The following is a 24,894-nucleotide window of genomic DNA, read 5'->3' on the forward strand; positions in this document are numbered from 1 at the left end:
CAGAGCAGTCTCTAGGCAGGGAAATTCTCCTCCCAACTAGTTCTGGGAATTTGGGGCAGGAAGGAAGGGCTCCTGAGCGCCTGGGTGCCACTTTAAATAACTCTTCCTTCACTGATGAGGAATACCTGGAAATCAAGTTTTAAGTTGCCTACACCAGTGTGACTTTTCTTTCCCACAAACTCTCCTTTCCACCTGGACGCAGATCCCTGGAGACACTGGGGCAAGACTGAGCTTCAGTTTTCTCATCTGCAAAAAGAAAATACCCACCTCATAGGATTGTTAGGAGCATGAAATGAGATAATAGCCGTGCGTTGTCAATTGCACAGCCCTTTTAACATCTGTGCAGTTATCGTTTTTGACGTTAGGTCTTGAGGACCGAGGACAATCTATACAGCTCCAGTTCCCCAAGTACCGGGCCCGCGTTAAGCGCTCCATAAACACTTGTGGAATGAATGAACGCAGCCTTTGCACGTCGGTCGGCGAGCACCAGGGGCTCCCGGCCATTAGGGCCGGCGCATCTCCACTACTTGTTTTTAGAACAGGTAGTAAACGCCTTTCCGGCTCTGTGCCGAACGGCAACCACAATTCAAGCGCTTTGCTCCGGAGACCCCGCAGGCTCGGATCGCCAGACCCGCAGCTCGCCTCCGGGTCTGTGCCGCTGCTTCCCGACCAGGTGTGGGGGTGGCGGGGGCGGCGCGGGTCGCACCGCAGCCGCGCGGGCCGCAAAGGTGCTGGCGGCGGGCGCGAGAGGAGGGGCCGGGGGTGGGGAGGGCCGGGGCGGGGCCGGCGGCCTCGTCACTTGATAAAACGCCTGCGAGTCTCCAGAGAACAACGGGCTCATTCAGTGGCCGGGAGCTGCCCGCGAGGGGAGCGGCCGGGCGGAGAGCGCGACTCGTCCCGGGGGTGGGGCCGGGCGCGGCGGCGAGAGGAGACCTCGGCGGCCGCGGCGCTGTAGCCCCGAGTCCGGCCCGAAGCGCAGGGCGGCCGCGCAGTTTCCCGCTCCCCTCCCGGCGCGCCGGCCCATGGCGGCCGCGGGGCGGCTGTGGCTGCTTTACCTGTCGGTGGGGCTCCTGCCGCGGCTCGGCACCGCCTTCAACTTGGACACCCGCGAGGACAATGTGATCGAGAAAACCGGGGACTCCGGGAGCCTCTTCGGCTTCTCGCTGGCGATGCACTGGCAGCTGCAGCCTGAGGACAAGCGGCTGTGAGTTCCCGACTCTGCCCACCCCACCCGGGCCCCGGCCCACGCGCGAGCCAGCTCGAAGGCTCTCCGCGTTCCCGCCGGCCGGCCCTGCCCGCTCCGGCACCCCGCGGGCTCCGGGGGAGCGGGGCCCGGCGCCCCGCGCGCTCCCCTCCGGCCCCGCCTGGCGCGGCGCCTTCCCCAGTTCAGCCCCGGAAAGAGAACCCGGGGGCCGACTCTGCACACCGCGGCCCCGGTGCCAGGCGGGGCTGTCCTCGGACCCGGGAGAGTTTACTTTATTTTTTTAAACAAAGTGCTTTCCGGCGATCCTTCCCTCCGGGCATGTTTGCTGGGAACCCGGCAGGTGGCACGCTTTGCTGAGCTTCACGTGTGTGTGGAGCGGGGGGTGACTTGGGGTGGAGGGGGGTCGCTGTTTTCGCTGCGGTGAGATGACTGAGAGGGTCGTTAGGGAGATCCAGGCCTTTCCCAAACTCACAGAGAACACCCACCCCCGCCCCCCAGCAGACTCGCGCGCCTCGCAGAAGTTAGAAAGCCACCTTTCATCACGTCCTGCGAGGCTTTCCCCGAAGGGCGGGTTCCCCAGTAGGCGAGACTTTTACACGCCTCCCCCGCCTTTAAAAAGATGGAACCAACCAAACACCTGTTCCGGAGAACTAGATCAGCTGAGAAAACAAGACCCTGTTAGTGGTGTGGCCGACCCCCCACCCCCACCCCGCACAAGCCACAAAGCGTCCGGCGCCACCCGAGACCCGGTGGGCCCCAGCCCTGGGAGGCCCTGCCGAGGGGTTAAAGCAAAATGTCCGATCTAGGTTGGGGGCTTTGCAAATGAGGTCTGGAAGTGACAACCCCCGACACCATGGCACAGCGGTGCTCCTCCAGGAAGAAAGTGGAGACCGGCACTCTTAGCTTCTCCTTTTCTTTCTTAGACAGTGTTTGGTTCCCACATGATCAAATTGTTTAGGCAGGAGAGGGTATTTGGGAGCTTAGTGGATTTAATCGCTGTGGGGCCGCATTCTTGATCTGGGCTACCGAAAAATAAACTCACAAAAGGTCCTCCAACCCCCAGCCCTTTGGTTGAGCTGAGGTCCTTCCAGGACCAACAGACCGAAGAATGCAAAGTACAGCCACAGAGGAGAGGACTTTATGAGAGGGGAATGGGGTTTTAGGGCCGAAGGGAAAATCTTGATTTCAGTAATTAAGAACTTCGGAATTGATGAAGGTTGTAGGTGCCTGAATCTTAAAGTCAAATTTTTCTAATAACACCTACCAGTGAAGCAAAGAAATTAGTAGGGGGTGGGAAGGCCAAGGGGTGGTCTGCAGGCCTAAGCAACTGCTTATACTCTGTTTTCTCTCAACAGAAATAATTGTGATGCTGTAAATTTGAAATGAAAGGTGGTTTTTGGTAACTCAGTTAATGAATGATGTTTGGTGTCTCTGAGTACTTGAATGTGTAGATGAGCATTCACCCATATGGAGAGTGAACTTGTTAGTGCAGAAATGACCACGGGCCAGCAGAGGGAATATATTCTCCTTGGCATTCTCTGCACCAGTCCTCTACTGAAGCTGGTGGTTTCCTGGTTCAAGCAAACATTGTGAAGGGAAAGTACTGGGACGGAAAGTTATCTGTGGGGGTGGAGATTTGCAAAAGGTAGGTTCAGCCAGGATCTCTGTTGTCACCAAGGTTAGGGGTGTGCTTGCTCAAACTTGTTCTCACTGGTGGGCTTCTTTGCTGTTAGACCTGCTGCAGGTATGTAAGAGGAAGCCTGTGTGTGGGGGCTGATGCCTTCTAGAAATGCTCTTCTTAGGGACTGACAGAGAGGAGTGGCCCACTTTAAGGGAACTCTTATCTTTCTCTGGACCTGGGAGTGTGGCAGTAGCCCACTTTAGGGGGCTGTGATTTATGTCAGGTGCCACGCCCCACCTTCTTTTGTAAAGTAATGTAGCAGCACTGGCCTCACCCAGGAGAACCAGTACACACAGGCCATACCCATATTAGTTATCACCTTTGTCAGTGAAGGATGTGGGTGTAAAGTAACAGCCAGTGAGGTTGAGACCCCACAGCTTATGGGCCAGCTTCCTAAACTCTGCACTTGTTGGGAGTATTTCAGGGCAATGGTGAGAGAGACCTAAGCTCAAAATTCCTTCTTGGTATTTTGCAACTGTTACTTTGAGCCTTGGTGTTTTTATATGTAAAATGGAGATATTACTGCTCAGTAGGCTTGTTGTGAGGATTAAGAGATAACATGCAAAGTGCCTAATTCCTGCCTGGCGTGAATTATTTGCTGACTAAATGGTAGTTGTTAATGGTGATGCATTTAGAAGCAGTAACTGAATTCCTCCTGTGTGCCTGCGACTCTGCAGGTGTTAAGCATCCAATGAGTCTCACTCTGCCAAAGAGTGAAATCGAAGGTTATTGGCATTGGTTAAGTTAAACTTAATCACATTTATGAACCCCATTTTCAAAGCATTTTAACTTTAATCCATCTTAGATTTACAACAAAAGTAAATTTCTCAAACAAGGGACTTCACTGAGGCGGAAAGTAAAATATCAAAGATATGTGAGCATATCAGATGAATGCAGCATTGTGGGAACAAACCATAGATTTTTGTGGGTTAATTTCTACAATGCTGTTTAAATATTTCATATCTTAAACTCTAAGATTTTATAACAGAATAATACTGTATCTGAGAGCCTTAAAACATGTTTGTTGTTGTTTAGTTACTAGGTCGTATCTGACTTTTTCTCTTTCCTTAAGATTTTCCAGGCCAGAATACTGGAGTGGGTTGCCATTTCCTTCTACAGGGGATCTTCCTGACCCAGGGATCGAACCCATGTTTCCTGCTTGGCAGGCAGATTCTTTACGTCTGAGCCACAGGCTATTCCTAAAACTTCGGGGACTGTCAAACTGAAATAGAGATCATAAAACTTCACTGGGCTTTTTAGGCTAGATATTAAAGAAGTTTGAGTTACTGAGGTCAGGATCTAAGGTTGAGTCACCCCAACTAGGTAGAAAGTATGGGATGGCATCTGTGGGTATGTCCATACTGTGAGTCAGCCCTTTTTACTCTTCTGGGAGGAGCTGAGTCTATGTGTGATTGCAGGACAGAATCCAGAAGGAATCGATCTTTAAGTTCTATCTTTGATGCTGGGAGTGATGCTGGGCTTATCCCAATTGACATTTTATTTTTGGAAACTTCCTGATCTCCAGTGTCTTCCTAAGGCCCACTAGGCCCACTGTCGCTTCTGTTTTGACTCTATAATGTTTGCTCTTGGTTTTTCTCACACTTGTGATGCTTTTGCTCTTAAAATCAGTTTTACTGAACTAGAGATCGTCTAGTCTATCTAGCTCCCTTTATAGATGAAGAAACTAAAGCTGGAAGTTAAATGTCTATAGTCTTATGAGTGCTTAAGCAGAATCTTAACAGAATCTGGATTTGAACTTGGCATTTCTGACTCATGCTCATTTCACCTCTAAAAGGAAAAGTGAGACGTGTCCTTCAGACCTGGAGAAATTGAGTTTTGGAAATGTACTGTGTTAGGTTGATTTATTAAACCACTCCCCACGTGGGTCAGAGCTGTCTATTTAAATATCTGTGCCTGGAGTCTCTTCCTATGGACACTTATTCCAGCTGGCCTTGGATCAGCTTCTGGGTCCTTCCTTCTTTGCCTGTCATTCCTTCCCCTTCTGAAAAAGCCCAGTGAGGAGCCAGCTGGGGATCAGAACTATGTCCAGGATGTGTACCTAAGCACTTACTTCCTTGCATTCATTCAGAGTGCCATGTGGCCCAGGGCCATCGTCCAGGGACTGTCTCGGTCACCTTGAGTCCTGAGAGTGGAGAAAGAGCCAAAATGGGCAGGGAGACTTAGAGGAGATCTTAGGACTGTGCAGGAAAGCAGAAATAGACAAGTTGAATTTTAACACAGGCTGGTCTCGTGAGTCCATCCAAGTCATGACTTAGGGTTTACAAAAAAAGTCAGTAATTTTGTGATATGAATAATAATGTCAGGAAAGTCGGGTGAAATGCTCATGTAGAAAAGCTTTACATTATTTTAAAGAATCAGTTGCTATGTTCTTAGCTGTATAATTCCCTATTTTAGCATAACAATATTGTTGTTCAGTGGCTGTAAGTCTTATCAACTCTGTGACTCTACGCACTACAGCACGCCAGGCTCCTCTGGTCTCAACTATTGGAATTTGCTCACATTCATGTCCATTGAGTTGGCAGTGCTATCAGTAATATCAGGATTTAAGCTTTGTCACCAAGTAGTACTGGAACTGTGATGCATGGATTCACTTAGACCTTGACTCAGCATAGGGACAGAGTGACAGATGAATGACCTGGCACTTTCAAGATAGATACTGGAGACATAATAGAACATACTATCCTGTGCTTAGATGACAGGGTCAGTTTTATCTAGAACGATGGTTAGTTCCAAGTCAGTCCATCCTGAAGAACATCATCATGTTGTAAGAACCAGTTTACCTTTCTCCATGAAAGCCTTTTGAGCCCAATCCGTACTACATCATACCTTCTTCCTTTGAATGCTGTAGTCCTCCGTGTCATGTGCCTGACAGCTTTGATGGTTTTGTATTATTTAATTATGTAATATTTAATTTAATGGTTGTCTGCCATTTTCAGAGTATGGGCTAATCCCGCCCAGGTGGATAATAGGTTATGTGAGGGCAGGGGTTTTATGTTCATTTCTTTGCCTGATAGCACCTTGAATATGCCTTGCAAATAAAATGGAATCATAACATACACTCAATTTAACTTGTGCAGTCAACTTTTCCGGCTCAGGGTAGAGAGGGAGAAATCCCTTTATTTTAATGGTCTGCGCTTCTCTAACTTACTGTAGGCATTGCTCTCTGCTGCCTCCAGGGAAAGAGGAGCTATAGTGGTAATGCAAAGAGACCTCAGAGAGGTTCAGTTCAGTTTAGTCGCTCAGTTGTATCTGACTTCTTTGCTCAAAGAGGTTAACTCTTGGTTTTTTGAGTTCTCAAGGGCCCAAGTCCCTGCTAAGGGGTTTTTATGAGTGATTTTTAATTACACTTGACTTTTGCCTTAAAGGCACACTTTATAACTTAACCCCAGAAATACAGGCTGACCTATACTGCCCTGGGAACTGAGATCTGCTAGTTGTTAAATCAAGACTACATAGGGAAGGAGGGCTGTAGACTAAGGTCCTGAAGCTACTTGACAAGGATGTGGCGGTCAAATGGAAGTAAGCATGTGAGGGCACGTGTGAATTGATGGCTAAGTTTTAGTTACTCATGGTCAGTACGGGGGTCTTGGATACATATAGCTCTTTAAGTGCAGTGGTGGGGTAGCTGCTAACCCCCTCCAGTGAGAGCTGTATGTAGAATGGTGATCCAGGTGGCCCACGGGTCAGAACCAGAGTTCTAACGGCCTTTTGAGAGAGTGGTCAACGTTGAGCCCTGCAGTAATGGGCCCTGGGAGCAGGGCCAACCCCCTCCTGTGTTTGGGTACAAGTTTAGAATCAAATGATTTTATCTACAAGGAACTTTCCAGGTTCTCAAACCTCGCTGGTCATCAAGGTAACTTGGAGAATCTCTTTGTAAAAATATAATTTGAGGCTTGCAAAGTCGTGTCCAACTCTTGTGACCCCATGGACTGTAGCCTTTCAGGCTCCTCTGTCCATGGGATTCTCCAGGCAAGAATACTGGAGTGGGTTGCCATTTCCTTCTCCAAATTTGAGCTCAGGCCAGATCTGTTATACTAGTTTCTATAGTTGTGATCTAAGAATCTGTTGATAACATTTTCTAAGTTTGAGCTAGATGAGCTTTCAGTTTTTACCCAGAAGGAACATAATATAATGCATCAACAGATTCTAGAGCTGGAGTCTGGATCCCAGTGGATGGGATCACGTCTTTCTCTACCATTTCCTGCTGTACCTTGTGCAGAATACTTAACATTCTGCTCCCCATGCCAGTGGTAGGGGTTTTCCCCACACACCTTCAAACCATCCTCAGATGCCAGTCAACTCGGTTCTGTCAGTCTCCCTGGAGATAGCAACAGATCCCGCAGATTAAGGGCTTGGTGCTACATGACTGCCTCCCCCACCTCAGATGCCCATGTCAAGTCCAGGTTGTCCCCTGGGCTTCTGACGGACTGGCTGTAGATTGGAATTTCCCACGATCCCTGCCTTGGATCTGATTAATTTGCTGTAATGGCTCACAGAACTTGGAGAAGCTTCTTTTTTTTTTTTTTTTACTGGATTACCAGTGTATTATAAAAAGATAGAACTCAGGAACAGCCAGGTGGAAGAGATGGCGTACGTAGGGCAAGGTATGGAGGAAGGGTTTAGAGTTTGCATGCTCTCTCCCAGCATGCCACCCCCACCCCCAAATCTCCATGTGGTTTCCGACCCCAACCTTCTCCAAACTCCATCCTTTTGAGCTTTTATGGAGGCTTTGATATATTAGCCACAGTTGATTAAAACATTAATCATTGCTGATTGAACTCAATCTCCAGCCCTTCCTCCTCCCTGGAGGTCAGGAGGGTGGGACTGAAAGTTCCAACCCCCTAATAAAGTGCCTGGTTCTCCTGGCAATCAGCCCCCTCCTTAGGTGCAGGCGGAGCCATCTCCTTAACATAACAAAAGACACCTTTGTCGCTCTCCTTACTTGGCAAATTCCAAGGATTTTAAGAACTCTGTGCTGGGAACAGTAGATGAAAACCAAACATATATTATTATAAATCACAGCACCTCATCCCTCTAGGTCTTTTTCCTCAGCTGTAGAATGAGGATAATTGTACCTTAGACTAGTCGTGACTCAGAGTAAGCACTTGGTGCATGTTAAATAAATGTGGAAACCAAGACGGTGAGAGGTGAAGTGCCCATGACATGTTGGGCGAGTTGGTTCTCAGTCCACAGCTTCCACGCTGCCTGGTTTGTGTGGGTGTACTTTCTCTTTGGGGCATCGATTGTGATGATGTTCAAATGTCCATCTTCCCTCTGCCTCCATTCTACAGTTACCATGTTTGGAAAGTACCTCTCAGGAGAACCATACCTTGCGGTCTGTGGGTAACCGTGGTGCAGTAGATGAACACCAGCAGGGTTTCCACAAGCAGTGGAGATGAACGGGCAGACTGGTGCAGGCATGATGGGCAGGGACTTTGGGCGTAGCGTACCTACAGAGGGTGGCTTGTGCACGTTCAGGCTGGAGTTATTCATAAGGAATACCAAATGTCTGGTTTCCAGATCTTCTCAGACCTCTGTGACTTGGAAAGTCGCACCCCTCCACTCCCATTCTTGGCAGGCTGGGTAGTGTACACTCCGCCCAGGGCTGGGCTGGTGATGATTTATTTTTCTTAGTCCTTTGTTTGGCATTAATGTATGATAGGAAGGAGCCTGTGTAAAGCTGGATCTGATTTGTCAATGATGAAGCTGCCTAAAGTTGAGAGATGCATGGACAAAGTGTGGAAGTCATGTTTCAGCAAATTTTTGTTTATTAAACTGGTGTTTAGAATTGCACACAGATTTCTTGGAACTAAATTAAGAGGCTAATTGTTAACTAGTTATGGACTTCACTAGTGTTGGTCCCTGTTAGTCTCGTAACAGGGTGGAATGATCACCATCTAAATGGATGCTGTCTGGCTTTTACATTTCAATCAACAGGGTGAGACAATTCTGAATCAGCTTGCCTGTTGCGTGGTTGGTGTTTTGGCAGAATAACGCCTTCCTTAGGCCGCATTGTAGCCACTGCCCTTCCCCACACCGCACATCCACACCTACACGTGCTGGATTCTACTGTTGGGTACTGCTGTCACTTCATCTCATCCCAAATTGGCGAGAAGACTGTAGGAAACTTTTTAAGTCTTGAAAACCAATTAAGTGGTAAGGGCGACTGTTCTGAATTAGCCAGAATGGGGAAAGTACCATGAAAGAAAGTGCAGAAGGCAAAAACAGGGGACGTGAAGCCATGGTTGTCTGCTTGCATGTTTCTTTGCCAACCAGCTGGATATGTTTTGCTTGTCATACAATCCGAAGATCACTTTTTTTGAAAAGCCTTTCAGATATGGGAAAAGCCTTTTAGAGAAGTAGGCTTTATAAGCTTGGGAGTATAGAAATAAAAGTAAACCTTGGTGTAACTTGCAAGGGGCATACTGGGGATGCGCAGAGTAAACGGAGCTCAGGGCAGTGCCGCTTTACCCTTGGTCTCTGCTTGTTCTGCCTTGAGGTATCAGTGTTGCTTCAGTTTCTTCATTTTGAAAAGGACGTTCATTTGTACTGAGGTTATTTTAATCGTGTGTGTGTCTGAGAGAGCGAGCTACGCATGATAGTAAATGTTTCAGACCCAGAGAGTAGAATGTCACTGAACTGTACGTCTCCTGAACCAAATAACCTCTTCTGTTTGCAGAATCAGAGTCCTTGTCTTCAGGGTGTACTGCCATCGATATAGGGGTCAGTCTTCTGTGGTCCTGATAAAGCAACATGATGTAAAGTTAACTGGAGGCTCCCATTCACGGGAGCTGTGGTGTATGTGTGGAATGGTAGTTCCTTAGTGTGAATGGCCCACCGGGTAGCACAGGGAATTTGAAGTTTTGTATTCCCTCTCTTTGCTGAGGAAAGTGAAAAAAAAATTTTTTTTTCTGGGTTCCCTTCCCACTGATATGACCCCTCTCTCCCACCCCACTTCCTGACAGTGTAGTTCCATCTGTCCCTTGAGTACAAAGGGAAATGGAAATGTTTAGAATTCTACAAGGCCCAGAGAGATTGGAGATAGATAGGAGAAGATATTTAAAATACCTGGAGCAAATGTGCAGTGTTGAAACCCTGTTGTTTGGGCTTCAGGAATCCAGAGGCCTTGTGGTGGCTAGTGAGAGTAGGTCCACAGGCCAACTTAGAACAGTACTCAGGGAAGTTGAGAGCTGGCTTTCAGATCTAGTGATAAAGAGTCTTAAGGAAACCCGCAAGTGCAAAAGGAGGTGGATCTGGACTCTGTTGGATCTTCTAGAGGCTCAAGGATAGAGTCCTGGGGAGAACCGAAGGAGAAGACCCTGAATTAGATGGTCCAAACCTCAAGGGAGGACTTCGGGGGCCAGCTGGAGAAGTGTTTGACTGCCCAGCACATAATAAAGTCTTTTCAGATTCCATATCAGATCAGCTAGTTTAGAAAGAAAAGTACTGTCTAAGCCTTGTATTCAGAAAGGGCCCAAGGCTGCAATAGGGCCCAAGGCTGAGAAAGTGTTTGGGACCCTTGCTCACAGGATGATCCTAAGAGATGAGCTCTGAGACACGAGGGTCCCCTCAGCTTAGCTGGGGTAGGAAATGGTTGGCTGTCAGGCAGCCAGGAAGATTTCATGGAGCCAGGCACAAGCCATGTCAGTACTGGGGGGAAAGTATTTCTGGCAGTGAGAATAGCAGGTCTAAAGGCTCTGGGGCAGAAGCATGTTCAGGAGCAGCAAAGAAGCCTGTAATCTCCGTGGAGCCAGATTGTGGAGAGCCTTATAGGTCATTGAAAGGCTAGTTTTTACTCTTGAATGAGATGGGAAGCCATTGGAGGATGCTGAGAAGAGTATGACATGTTTTGACTTAGATTTTGCATGGATTCTCTAGCTACTGTGCTAAGTCACTTCAGTCCTGTCTGACTCTTTGTGACCCCATGGACTATATCACCTCCAGGCTCCTCTGTCCATGGGATTTTCCAGGCAAGAATACTGGACGGGTTGTCTTACCCTGTTCTAGCTACTACATTATTGGGAACACTCAAGTACAGATGTAGTGATCTTAATGATGAAAGTCCTTTTAAATAGTAGGTAAGAGATGATAGTGATTTGGCCCAAGGTAGTAGTGAAGATAGTGGGAAGTGGATGCATTCTGGATATGTTTTGAAAGTAGAGGGAATAGGATTTTCTATGGACCAGTTAAAGAGAGAAAAGCTAGAAGGATAAAGTTGTCATACAGTGGTTTAGAGTGGACTATTAAAAAATAGATATGAGGAGAAGAGCAGCAGTTTAATTTTGGAGATCATAGTTTTGAGATGTCCAGATTTCAAGTGGAGTTGTTGAGTAGGCAGTTGAGTGAGTGTGAAGTTTGGATGGAAAGGTTTGGATTGGAGATACAAATAGCGGAGCCATAGTTCGAGGTTGTGTTCGGAGCTGTGGACCAAATGAATGAGATCACCAAAGAGGAGAGGATAGAGACTAAGGACAGACCTGCAGGGTATTTTCTCAGACAGAGGGGAGATGCGGGACCCAGCACCAGGCATGAAGAGGAATGGCCAGTAAAGTAGGGAACTAGGCAACGTGCTGTCCTGGAAGCCACGTGATGAAGGTGCTTTAGAGAGGGAGTGGTCAATCAGTTGTGTCAAATAACGCTGAGATTTGATCCCTGGAACAGCAATATGGAGGCCATGGGTGACCTTATCACAAGTGTTGTAGAGTGGAGCAGGAGCAGTGCCTGGTGTGGGTTGGTGAGAGACTCAGTTCAGTTCAGTTGTTCAGTCGTGTCTGACTCTTTGCGACCCCATGGACTGCAGCTCGCCAGGCCTCCCTGTCCATCACCAGCTCCCAGAGTTTACTCAAACTCATGTCCGTTGGGTTGGTGATGCCATCCAGCCATCTCATCCTCTGTTGTCCCCTTCTCCTCCCGCCTTCAGTCTTTCCCAGCGAGTCAGCTCTTCACATCAGGTGGCCAAAGTGTTTGAGTTTCAGCTTCAGCATCAGTCCTTCCAATGAATATTCAGAACTGATTTCCTTTAGGATGGACTGGTTGGATCTCCTTGCAGTCCAAGGGACTCTCAAGAGTCTGCTCCAACACCAGGTGAGAGACTAGAAGATGAATTGGAGATCCTGAAGAGGGGAGCAGAGCAAGAGCTGGAGGGGAGACTGGAGTCGAGGGGGAATTTTATTTTAAATGGGAGGACGTGACAGTGGGGGTTTTTTGATGAGAGTTCAACAGAAAGGGAGAAGTGAACACAGGAGCAGGGAGACTTGCTGGTGTGATGTCTGTGCGTGGGTGAGAGGGACACATAGTGGGGAAGATAATCTGGTTACTGGAGAGCAGGTAACTGGTCAACCGCAGAGTAAAGGGGTGCATATGCAGGTCGGTGGGTAATTATCATGGTGGGAGACTGAGTGTTTTTTTGGTTGCTTCTGATTTCTTAGTAAATAATAATATATCTTTACGGTGGTTCAGTGACTAAGAATCCACCTGCAATGTGGGAGACATGAATTCGATCCCTGGGTCATAAAGATCCCCTGGAGGAGGGCGTGGCAACCTACTCCAGCATTCTTGCCTAGAAAATCCCATGGACAGAGGAGTCTGGCAGGCTACAGTCCATGGGGTTGCAGAAGAGTCGGAGATGACTTAGTGACTCAACAACAAACATAAGTTACTCAGCACCTGTAGAGACATTTGCCTTACAGGAGTAAGAACTTTGTTCTACAGGCAAAGGAATGTGGGGTTTGAATCCCAGCTGCTTCACACTCTGTTGATTTGATCTTGGGCGAGTTCCTTGTCCTCACCAGTGGAAATGAGGCACTAATGAAAACTGCCTCGTAGAATTGTGAAGATGAACTGTAGATGGTAGGAAGCCCTGAGCATCGTGCCCAGTACTTCCAACAAACACCAGCCTTTACTGTTGCAGGTGCCTTAAAGTAAGTAGTAGTCAGGATCCCCTCACATGGGGGAGTTCTACAGCTGTTTTCACAGTCTGGTAGTCAGCGGAATTTACCCTTTGGGGGTCAGATCAAAGGTTAAGTTGCCCCAGAGTTGGGGGGAAGTTCACAGATGGATGGGAACTGTCATATTGCCTTAAAGAGGGGAGCTTGGAAGAAGGAAGAGAACATGACAACAAGGGTAACCTCTGTAAGGATTTCCAGTTTCTTAGGCCATATTTGAGCTTCAGAGAACCACCGCTTTTTATTGGGTTGGCCAAAAAGTTCATTCAGATTTTTTTTTTTTGTCAGATGTTATAGGAAAACCTGAGCGAACTTTCTGGCCAACTGGGTATTTTGTTAACCTCTTACAAAACTCACTTTACATGTTGGATGGAGGTTTCCCATATGGGAGTATCTGCAGCTCCAACATCTAGTTCCATCTCAGACAGCACGGCATCCGTGTGTCCTGCAGGCCAGGTGGACACGCAGGGTGCCGGGGCCCGGCTTCCGGTTTCCTGTTCCCTGCCCAGCCGATGGTCTTCCTGATCATCCTCAACCAGCACAGCATTTCACCGTGTGCGTTGAACAAGGATGACGTGTGGCCTTGTTGAGTTGTCAGGGATGGAGAAAACTGAATGGCACTGGGGATTCTAAAGTACTGTCAATTTTCAGTCTTCTTTCAAGATTAGTGGTGTTGGCTAAAGAGGTGACGAGGTAATTCTGAATCCGAAAGGAAAGAAAGTATCTCTGCAGTTATGCAAGAGTGTGACTCACAGGACCTTCGAACCCTTGTCCTGGTGTGTGCCACAGATTCATTAGGGAACATCTGGAGGTGATGTGGCGGTGAGTTATTAAAAAAAAAAAAATTGTCTCCGTGTAGTGCAGATTGAAATATGAGTAAGTTTTTAAATATAAAGCATAAGACTTTAAAGACAGTTCAAGCTTTTGGTGGTCACTTTGGGCTGTGCTCCCAAACTCGGTTATCTCCTCCCTCATTCAGGACTTCTGTGAAAATGATTGACAGGCTGACTGGCCCAACCCTTTCTCTACAGAGGTACGACTGATCCCCAGGAAAGTTGAGTGACAGCTGGGTAGTGGCAGTGTGGGTCCTGAAACCCACCTGCTTAATGCCCAGTCCACTCAGTGCTATGCCATCACGTCAACATCCTGGTAGCCAGTTCCTGGAATTAAATCTGTACTGCCCGATCTTGCTCTTAATGGAACAGTATCTTACATTTTGAAATGTTCTTCTCCCATAATGGCCTGGTATAGCAATAGCAAATACACAGCCACTGTTGCTCTTCCACCTGCTAACTGGGGACACTCCACATGACCACAGCACTTCTTCCAGCTGAGTGAGTCTCCAAATTCTCCAGGCCAGCGTTAGTAATCGGATGTAGGTGTGGGTGTTTGCACATAAGACAGCATAGCATTTTAGTTGCCGTCATGGCCTGGCCAAATCCATACGTGTGGAAGATACTCTTTTCATGTCTGTTGGAGAGGCATTATTCCTCTTGGTTTGTGAGCTTATGAGCAAGGCTGATGGCTTGTCCATTTCTGGTTCCAATCTGATAGACAGAAATGGCACCCAAAAGGCATTTGTTCAGCTCTTTGAAAGTACATGGAAGCCTTGTGGAAAATAGGAAGTAAGATGACAGTTTCTTTAGAATGATCCTTTATATCCTGGTACTAATACTACTTAAAAAAATTTAAAAAGTGTGGTGAAATACACATGAGATTTATCATCTTAACCATTTTAAAGCGTCCAGTTCAGTGTGTTAAATATATCCACATATTTGCAAAATCCTAGTACCCCATAGACTACTAGAGTGCTCAGAAATCAGGATGGCCCTGTTATGAGACCATCAAATACTGATAAACCAAACTTACTTAAACATAGAATTGTGCTTAATTATATCATCTGATGTGATATTCTAACATAGGTTAGTGGCAATGGAATTAAAAGTTTAACAAATTTATGGTGTTATAAATTTCATCTCTTAGCTGAGTATGTGTTTTCTAATCTGGTAAAAGATGCCTCCTGATTGATTTCAACCGTTGTGCCCCTGGCTCCGTTTGTGGAGCCCTTGGGCTCCTCATGCATGTTCCTTGAGAAACCCAGGTAATTAAAGTCTTTTGCTGAGTTATGAGAGAATTGTGGAAGATTATATAAAAAAGAAACCCAAAACCTGGCTGTTCCTTTTGTCTTGCTACTTTTCCCAACTACCTCTTAGTAGCTTTAAAATGAAACCAGTTTTAGAGGCACAGTGAATTCAGATGGAGCAGAGGAGGTTTGGTGTGTCAGTGGCACATTTGGGGTTGATGCTCAGGAGGAAGTGTGTGTTCAGGGTGTCAGAGTAGACTGACAACTGACCCTGTTGGTCAGGCCAGCTTTGGCTTGTCATGCACTTTCCTTGTTCATACCACCCTTCCACCCCTACCCACTTCTCTAGATCCCTGTTATCTAATACCTGGGAACAGCTTTATCTTTTCTCTCTTTGGTTTTCTAATGACTAATTTCTCTATTGCCAAGAAACCTGTTGAATTTAATAGGCTTTCTTTGTTCTTAATGATATTTTCATTATGAAATTTCTGGTAAGCTCTTTGGGAGCTGTCCTAATAGGAGTTTACCGACTGTTCTGAATTGTGGGCCCTCTGAAGGTGGCTTGGGTCTGATTTATCTGTTTGCTTAGAGCTTTAATGTGGAGCCTGACATGTGTCATTCATCAAAAATAAAACAAGAATGTGCTTTAAAAAGAAATCTGACATCCACACGCAAACCCATAGGTGTTTTCAGCTGTACAGAGAGTAGTCACATAACCCAGCAATGCTTTTGCGGATTTCTTTACCACTGAAATGACTTACCACCTGCAGAAGTTAGAAAGGAACCCAGGGAGTGATCTAGAAAGGTAGCCCATGTCTTTTTTTATAGATTGAGAATTGGAGACCTAGGATTTGTTGTCGGTCACGCAGCCAGCTCCTAACAGAGCAGCTCCTCCACCCCTCTTCCGCCTTGTGTCCAGAGGTCTCTCCTGACTTGAATCCCTGTCTTCTGCTTCCCCTGCCTATCCCAGCAGGGATCAGTCTAGCCAGTGTCTGTTTTTATAAAAGTGTCACTGGAAAGAAGCTTCAGCTGTTCAAGTTCTACCAAATTTCTTTGAAAATCTGTGCTTATCAAAAAGAGTTGCCACCCCGAGTTCCTGAGATAGCCATGTCTCTGTGAGGAACACAGCCTGGGCTTGCTGCTGAACATGCAGAAGTGATTGTGTGTTCTCCAAGTGGATCCCCACCCCCTTGCTTTAAATGAAAGGTGAGGTGCTGACTCAGGCTGTGACTCACTCCCGCTCCTCCCTGAGACAGGTGACTGCTGTGGGCGGGGTCGGGCAGTGTCCACAGCTCTAAGACAAAGCCTTTTACTGGACCCTGCAGCTATATATAAAAGGTACTCACTGCACTTAAGCCTTTTGTATACCAGAGATACCCCTGGATGGGGCACATTCATTCCGTTCTAACGAAAGATGTGAGGGGTGAGCGTTTTGTGTTGTTTCTCCGTAGCTGCGACGTCTCCCCGAACGCGTCAGTTTCCTGGACTTTTACAGCCAAGGCGGGAGTTCCCCTCTCTGATGTCATTGCATTTTATTCTGCACCTCACTTGACTGTGGTGGAAAGCTTGTCCACCCTCTCAGCTGGTTGGATTTCCTCTCTTCAGTATATTTCTTTTTCTTTTTTTGGAGGAGTAGAAAGGGGTAGCATTATTACTTTACTTTTACTTTACTCAGCAGAAAGGGAGACACTGTGGGCTCCTGCCTTGAAAAACTACATGTCCCTCCTCAGTATATTTCCACCTCTGTCTATTACAATAAATTTGCACTGTATTGAAATGCCCAGATGGCCAGCACAGTGCCTGGTACACAGTAGGTCTGGGTCTATATGCTTCTTTATTTATGTGTTGTCATGCCTCTGGAATGAGCTGTGAAAGTCAGTCTCTGACTCTTGCTTGCCTGCAGCTGCCTACAGAAAGATAGCACGTGTGAGCTTGTCTTATGCAATTATGAGGTTTGCCTTTTTGTGATTTCTGGGCACTGATTTTTGACTTCCATGATCATCTATCTCTGTCATTTTCTCTGCAAGACTTTTAATGACCCATCAACCAACGTCATTTTTAAAATTACATTTTAAATTTATCTTTGAATAGTAATACAGTCACATGGTACAAAGATATAAAAACTAAAAACAATCACCCGTGCACTTCTGGTTTCTAGTCGTCCTGTTCTTCTTGGAGGCAACTGTTGTTTTACTAGCTTATTGTATATGTTTGTATTTGTTTATGAATTTGCAGACAGCTGTGAAAGGATTTATGTTTTTGCATGTGATAGCATGCCACATGTATTCTTCTGAATCTTTTATTTTTCCCTTGGCGTGTTTTAGAGCTTGTTTGATGTAAGTAAAGAATTTCTTCAGTATTTTTAATGTCTACATGGTGTTCATTTTTAAGGATGAGCCATGATTCACTGAACCAACCTGGATGTTCTGGTATATTCTAATCTTTTGCTCTTAAAAGCAGCGCTGCTGTCAAGAATTTTATACCTTCCTCTTTTCACCTAGGTAGAGGATCAGTTCCTACTGCAGTGGCTTGCCCAGCATTGTTTCAGTGATCATGGCTAATTTTGGAGGCGTGACTGACTGCTCTTCATGAGTTTCTGTCACAAACTATATCCTATCCTCTGATATTATAGGCTTCTCAGCTGGTCGGTTTGCTGGAATCTTTTCAACAGCTAGAGCTGCCGGTCTTAAGCCCAAGCTGTTGGATTCCTGATAGCTGCAGCATTTGTGCCCCACCTGGACCTATGCTTGTTAAAAAGTGCTTGTTAAAATTAGAATGGCTTGTTGGAATGTGTGTTGACCGGATACTGGTAAGAGCACATGCAGGGCTTCATCACTGCATTAGAGTTTAAAAGGTTATGTGACGTTTCATTTGATCCTTGCAACACCCAATGAGAAAGCTTAAGGGCACTTCACAGATGACCCGTACGGATGACACCCAGCTAATAGGCGATACAGCCAGGACTTGAACCCACTAGGTCTTCTTGGAACTCCCACATTTTCGATTATGCCTGTGACTTCCCAGTCTGTTACCGGGCAGGCAAGGCCTGGGCTAGCTGGAGGCGGTACTGCTATAAGCATGTACTATATTATCCTGATAGTGACAGGCCAAGCAGAACGGATGTTCAGCTAGTGGATGTGGTGCTGGTGGTTTAGTTGCTAAGTCATGTCTGATTCTTGCAACCCCATGGACTGTAGCCCACTAGGCTCCTCTGTCCATGGGATTCTACAGGCAGGCATACTGGAGTGGGTTGCCATTTCCTTCTCCAGGGGATCTTTTCCACCCAGGGATCAAACCCAACTCTGCTGCATTGCAGGTGGATCCTTTACCGACTGAGCGTCATGAAGTAGGGCTAGTTGTTAAACTATCAAAAGACTTCTGGTTGGTTAAAAAAATGGTTAAAAAAAAAAGCTTCCCCCTGTCCCGTGAAGTGTCCCTTGGCACTGCCTTGGCCAGTCTTCCCATAGGACACCCTCCTCCCATGTTTCACCACAATCCAGCAACTAATGGGGAAATGTCCTAATATGATGGAGCAATCTGGGATGTTGCTCCAGGGCTGCACTACCATCTGTGCTGATTAATTGGTTTCCAAGCATTACTGATTGCTAAATATTTTTAAATGCCATGTTTAAATGCAGGAGTAGGGTGGCAAACAATGTAAATATTTAGCAATGTAACTTGACTTCTATAAATATATATGTGCACTTTTTTTTGCCTTTTAAAACTTTATTTCAGCATAACTGTGCTCACAGAAATACACTCATATGGGTTAATAGAATGCAATTGAACTCATCTTACACAATTTGTACCAAAAACCTGGTCCATGGTTTGCTTAAAAAGAAAAAAAGGTTTGCAGTCTGGTTTTCCATCTATTAAAAGTGTATGTAGGAAGGAACAAGATGGCGGAGGAATAGGACGGCAAGACCACTCTCTCCCCCACAAATTCATCAAAAGAACATTTGAACGCAGAGTAAAGTCCACAAAACAACTTCTGAATGCTGGCAGAGGACATCAGGCACCCAGAAAAGCAGCCCATTGTCTTCGAAAGGAGGTAGTAAAAAACATAAAAGATAAAAAGAGAGACAATAGAAGTAAGGACAGAGCTCCGTCCCGGGAAGGGAGGCTTTAAAAAGAGTGAAGTTTCCAAACACCAGGAAACACTCTCACTGGCTAGTCTGTGGCAAGCCTTGGAACCTCAGAGGGCCACATAACTGGGAGGAAAAAGAAAGAAGTAATTAAAACCCATGGATTACCTGCCAAATGGTAACTCCCAGCAGAGAAGCAGCACAGATGCCTGCATACGCCATTAGCAAGTGGGGGCTGGGCAGGGAGGAGCCGGCTGAACTGCTTAGAGAGAGGACTGGGCTTGAATGCTGCGAGAACAATCTGAAGCAGACTGGGATAGCTTCCCCACGAAAAGGCGGAAAGCTCTAACCTAAGACTGTGCCAGCCCCGCTCACAGAACAAAGGACTGAGCAGAGCGAGCTGCCTGCGGTCGGCCCATCCCCCATCCCCCGCAGAGACAGGCAGGGAGGTCAGCCAGAGCCGGAGGGGGCAACCTCGGCCCCAGAAAGGCATCCGATACAAACTGAGGGCAGGCTTGTTGCTAGATACAAACTGCAGGCAGGCTTGTTGCTAATCAAGACTTCTTGGGCTCGGGCCGGTTGATATCTGCCTGAGAAGGTGCACCGGTTGTACACCCAGAAAACCAAGTGGCAGGGACTGGGGAGGTGATAAGTTGCAGCGACCACGCTCGCCAAACACCTGGTCAGCTGAGCTGCTCGGACCAGGGAAGGCACAAAACGCAGGCCCAATCAAGTCTGTGCCTTTGTGGGGTACCCAAGAACCTGAACTTGAGCTGCTCAGACCTGGGAAGTGCATAGAACCCAGCGCTGGCCTTGGACAGTTCCCAGCAGAGCAACTTAGAGCCTGTGCAGTGTAGACTGGGACAACACACGTGCTATGAGCGGGGGGCAAACCCAGTGTGGCCGAGACACTGCGAGCACTCCCCACAGACGCCAGAGATATTTGTCTGCAGCGTTCCTTCCTTCCCAGAACAGGACTGAACAACTGAGCCCTAAAAAGTGTCCACCCGCCCCCTAGTATCAGGGCGGAAATTAGTCACTGAAGAGACAGCAAACAGAAGCTAAAACAGAGGGAACCACCTTGGAAATGACAGATAGAGAAGTCTAGAGACTACTCCAAGAATAAGACCAAAAACCAGAGGCAAGAGGCTTAAGCCTGAATCCTTAGAACACCAGAGAACTCCTGACTCCAGGGAACATTAATCGATAGCAGCTCATCAAACGCCTCCATACCTACACTAAAACCAAGCACCACCCAAGGGTCAACAAGTTCCAGAGCAAGGCATACCACGCAAATTCTCCAGCAACACAGGAAAATAGCCCTGAGTTTCAATATACAGGCTGCCCAAAGTCACTCCAAACCCACTGACATCTCATAACTCATTACTGGACACTTCATTGCACTCCAGAGAGAAGAAATCCAGCTCCACCCACTAGAACACCGACACAAGCTTCCCTAACCAGGGAACCTTGACAAGTCACCCGTCCAACCCCACACACAGCGAGGAAACTACATAATAAAGAGAACTCCACAAACGGCCAGAAGAGGGAAAGGCCACCCCAAGCAAAGCAATATAAGCAAGATGAAGAGGCAGAGAAATACCCAGCAAGTAAAGGAACAAGATAAATGCCCACCAACACAAACAAAAGAGGAAGATATAGGGAATCTACCCGATAAACAATTTTGAATTTTGATGGTGAAAATGATTCAAAATCTTGAAAGCAAAATGGAGTTACAGATAAATAACCTGGAGAAAAGGATTGAGAAGATGGAAGAAAGGTTTAATAAGGACTTAGAGGAAATAAAAAAGAGTCAATATACAATGAATAATGCAATAGATGAGATCAGAAACACTCTGGAGGGAACAAACAGTAGAATAACAGAGGCAGAAGACAGTATAAGCGAGCTAGAAGATAGAATTGTAGAAATAAATGAAACAGGAAAAAAGAAAAAAGAATTAAAAGAAATGAGGACAATACTAGAGACCTCTGGGACAATGTTAAATGCTCCAACATTCGAATCATAGGAGTCCCAGAAGAAGAAGACAAAAAGAAAGACCATGAGAGAATACTTGAGGAGATAATTGTTGAAAACTTCCTTAAAATGGGGAAAGAAATAATCACCCAAGTCCAAGAAACCCAGAGAGTCCCCAACAGGATAAACCCAAGGCGAAATACTCCAAGACACATATTAATCAAGTTAACAAAGATCAAACACAAAGAACAAATATTAAAAGCAGCAAGGGAAAAGCAGCAAGGGAAAAGCAGCAAATAAATCACAAGGGGATTCCCATAAGGATAACAGCTGATCTTTCAACAGAAACTCTTCAGGCCAGGAGGGAATGGCAAGACATACTTAAAGGGATGAAAGAAAATAACCTACAGCCCAGATTACTGTACCCAGCAAGGATCTCTTTCAAATATGAAGGAGAAATAAAAAACTTTACAGACAAGCAAAAGCTGAGAGAATTCAGCATCACCAAACCAGCTCTCCAACAAATGCTAAACGATCTTCTCTAGGGTGTATAAACTCGGACCCAAAGCAATAAAGAAAATGGCAACGGGATCGTACTTATCAATAATTACCTTAAACGTAAATGGGTTGAATGCCCCAACAGACAAAAGATGGCTGAATGGAAACAAAAACAGGACCCCCATATATGTTGTCTACAAGAGACCCACCTCAAAACGAGGGACACATACAGACTGAAAGTGAAGGGCTGGAAAAAGATATTCCATGCAAATAGAGACCAAAAGAAAGCAGGGGTAGCAATACTCATATCAGATAAAATAGATTTTAAAACAAAGGCTGTGAAAAGAGACAAAGAAGGAAACTACATAATGATCAAAGGATCAATCCAAGAAGATGTAACAATTATAAATATTTATGCACCCAACATAGGAGCACCGCAATATGTAAGACAATTACTAACAAGTATGAAAGGGGAAATTAAAACAATGAATTTCACCTTTTTCTCAAGCGCACACAGAACCTTTTCCAGGATAGATCACATCCTGGGCCATAAATCTAGCCTTGGTAAATTCAAAAAAATTGAAATCATTCCAAGCATCTTTTCTGACCAAATGCAGTAAGATTAGATCTCAATTACGGGAGAAAAACCATTAAAAATGCCAACATATGGAGGCTGAAAAACATGCTGCTAAATAATGAACAAATCATAGAAGAAATCAAAAGAGAAATCAAAATATGCATAGAAATAAATGAAAATGAAAACACAACAACCCAAAACCTCTGGGACACTGTAAAAGCAGTGCTAAGGGGGAAGTTCATAGCAATACAGGCACACCTCAAGAAACAAGAAAAAAGTCAACTAAATAACCTAACCCTACATCTAAAGAAACTAGAAAAGGAAGAAATGAACCCCAGGGTTAGTAGAAGGAAATAAATCATAAAAATTAGGGCAGAGATAAATGCAAAAGAAACAAAAGAGACCATAGCAAAAATCAACAAAGCCAAAAGCTGGTTCTTTGAGAAGGTAAATAAAATTGACAAACCACTAGCCAGACTCATCAAGAAACAAAGGGAGAAGAACCAAATCAATAAAATTAGAAATGAAAATGGAGAGATCACAACCGACAACACAGAAATACAAAGGATTATTAGAGAATACTATCAGCAGTTATATGGCAATAAAATGAATAACCTGGAAGAAATGGACAAATTCCTAGAAAAGTACAACTTTCCAAAACTGAACCAGGAAGAAATAGAAAATCTGAACAGACCCATCACAAGCACGGAACTAGAGGCTTTAATCAGAAATCTTCCAGCAAACAAAAGCCCAGGTCCAGACGGCTTCACAGCTGAATTCTACCAAAAATTTAGAGAAGAGCTAACACCTATTCTACTCAAACTCTTCCAGAAAATTCCGAGGAAGGGAAACTTCCAAACTCATTCTATGAGGCCACCATCACCCTAATCCCAAAACCTGGTAAAGATCCCACAAAAAAAGAAAACTACAGGCCAATATCACTGATGAACATAGATGCAAAAATCCTGAACAAAATTCTAGCAATCAGAATCCAACAACACATTAAGAAGATCATACATCATGACCAAGTGGGCTTTATCCCAGGAATGCAAGGATTCTTCAATATCCGCAAAGCAATCAATGTAATACACCACATTAACAACCTGAAAAATAAAAATCATATGATTATCTCAATAGATGCAGAGAAAGCCTTCGACAAAATTCAACATCCATGTATGATAAAAACCCTCCAGAAAGTGGGAATAGAAGGGACATATCTCAACGTAATAAAACCTATATATGACAGACCCACAGCAAACATTATCCTCAATGGTTCCCCCTAAAGTCAGGAACAAGACAAGGGTGCCCACTCTCACCACTACTATTCAACATAGTTCTGGAAGTTTTGGCTACAGCAATCAGAGCAGAAACAGACATAAAAGGAATCCAAATTGGAAAAGAAGAAGTAAAACTTTCACTGTTCGCTGATGACATGATCCTCTACACAGAAAACGCTAAAGACTCTACCAGAAAACTACTAGAGCTAATTAATGAATACAGTAAAGTTGCAGGATATAAAATCAACACACAGAAATCACTTGCATTCCTGTACACTAATAATGAGAAAATAGAGAAATTAAGGAAACTATTCCATTCACTGTTGCAACGAAAAGAATTAAATACTTAGGAATATATCTACCTAAGGAAACAAAAGACTTGCACATAGAAAATTATAAAACACTAGTGAAAGTAATCAAAGAGGATACTAATGGATGGAGAAATATACCGTGTTCGTGGATTGGAAGAATAAATATTGTAAAAATGAGTATACTATTGATACATTCAATGCAATCCCTATCAAGCTACCAATGATATTTTTCACAGAACTAGAACAAATAATTTCACAATTTGTATGGAAATACAAAAAACCTCGAATAGCCAAAGCAATCTTGAGGAAGGAGAATGGAACTGGGGGAATTAACCTGCTGGACTTCAGGCTCTACTACAAAGCCACAGTCATCAAGACAGTATGGTACTGGCATAAAGACAGAAATATAGATCAATTGAACAAAATAGAAAGCCCAGAGATAAATCCACGCACCTATGAGCACCTTATCTTTGACAAAGGAGGCAAGAATATAAAATGGAGAAAAGATAGTCTCTTTAACAAGTGGTGCTGGGAAAACTGGTCAGCCACTTGTAAAAGAATGAAACTAGAACACTTCCTAACACCATATACCAAAATAAACTCAAAATGGATTAGAGAGCTAAATGTAAGACCAGAAACTATAAAACTCCTAGAGGAGAACGTAGGCAAAACACTCTGACATAAATCACAGCAGGATCCTCCAAGACCCACCTCCCAGAATATTGGAAATAAAAGCAAAAATAAACAAATGGGACCTAATTAAAATCAAAAGCTTCTGCACAGCAAAGGAAACTAAGCAAGGTGAAAATACAGCCTTCAGAATGGGAGAAAATAATAGCAAATGAAGCAACTGATAAAGGATTAATCTCCAAAATATACAAGCAGCTCCTGCAGCTCAATTCCAGAAAAATAAATGACCCAATCAAAAAATGGGCCAAAGAACTAAACAGACATTTCTCCAAAGAAGACATAAGATGGCTAACAAACACATGAAAAAATGCTCAATATCCCTCATAATCAGAGAAATGCAAATCAAAACCACAATGAGATACCATTTCACACCAGTCAGAATGGCTGCTATCCAAAAGTCTACATGCAATAAATGCTGGAGAGGGTGTGGAGAGAAGGGAACCCTCTTACACTGTTGTTGGGAATGCAAACTAGTACAGCCACTATGGAGAACAGTGTGGAGATTCCTCAAAAAACTGGAAATAGAACTGCCATATGATCCAGCAATC

General features: G+C 45.1%; 1 protein-coding gene across 3 annotated transcripts in view; it reads left to right on the top strand.

The window, feature by feature from the left end:
- The first annotated feature begins 654 nt into the window (after positions 1–654).
- ITGA6 (integrin subunit alpha 6) overlaps positions 655–24,894 on the top strand; it is a 90,738-nt gene continuing 66,498 nt past the window's right edge. For 2 of the 3 annotated variants that reach the window (XM_055398900.2, XM_055398901.2), the window contains exon 1: positions 825–1,204. In XM_055398900.2, coding sequence (XP_055254875.2) covers positions 1,023–1,204 — 182 coding nt within the window. In that variant the 5' untranslated portion in view covers positions 825–1,022. Of the gene's footprint in view, positions 674–824; positions 1,205–24,894 lie in introns of those variants that run through there. The other variant, XM_088830110.1, reaches the window with a different exon arrangement.

This window comes from Moschus berezovskii, chromosome 2, assembly GCF_049115385.1.
Source record: "Moschus berezovskii isolate FMDL1 chromosome 2, NW_MosBer_1.0, whole genome shotgun sequence".
Classification (NCBI taxonomy): domain Eukaryota; kingdom Metazoa; phylum Chordata; class Mammalia; order Artiodactyla; family Moschidae; genus Moschus; species Moschus berezovskii.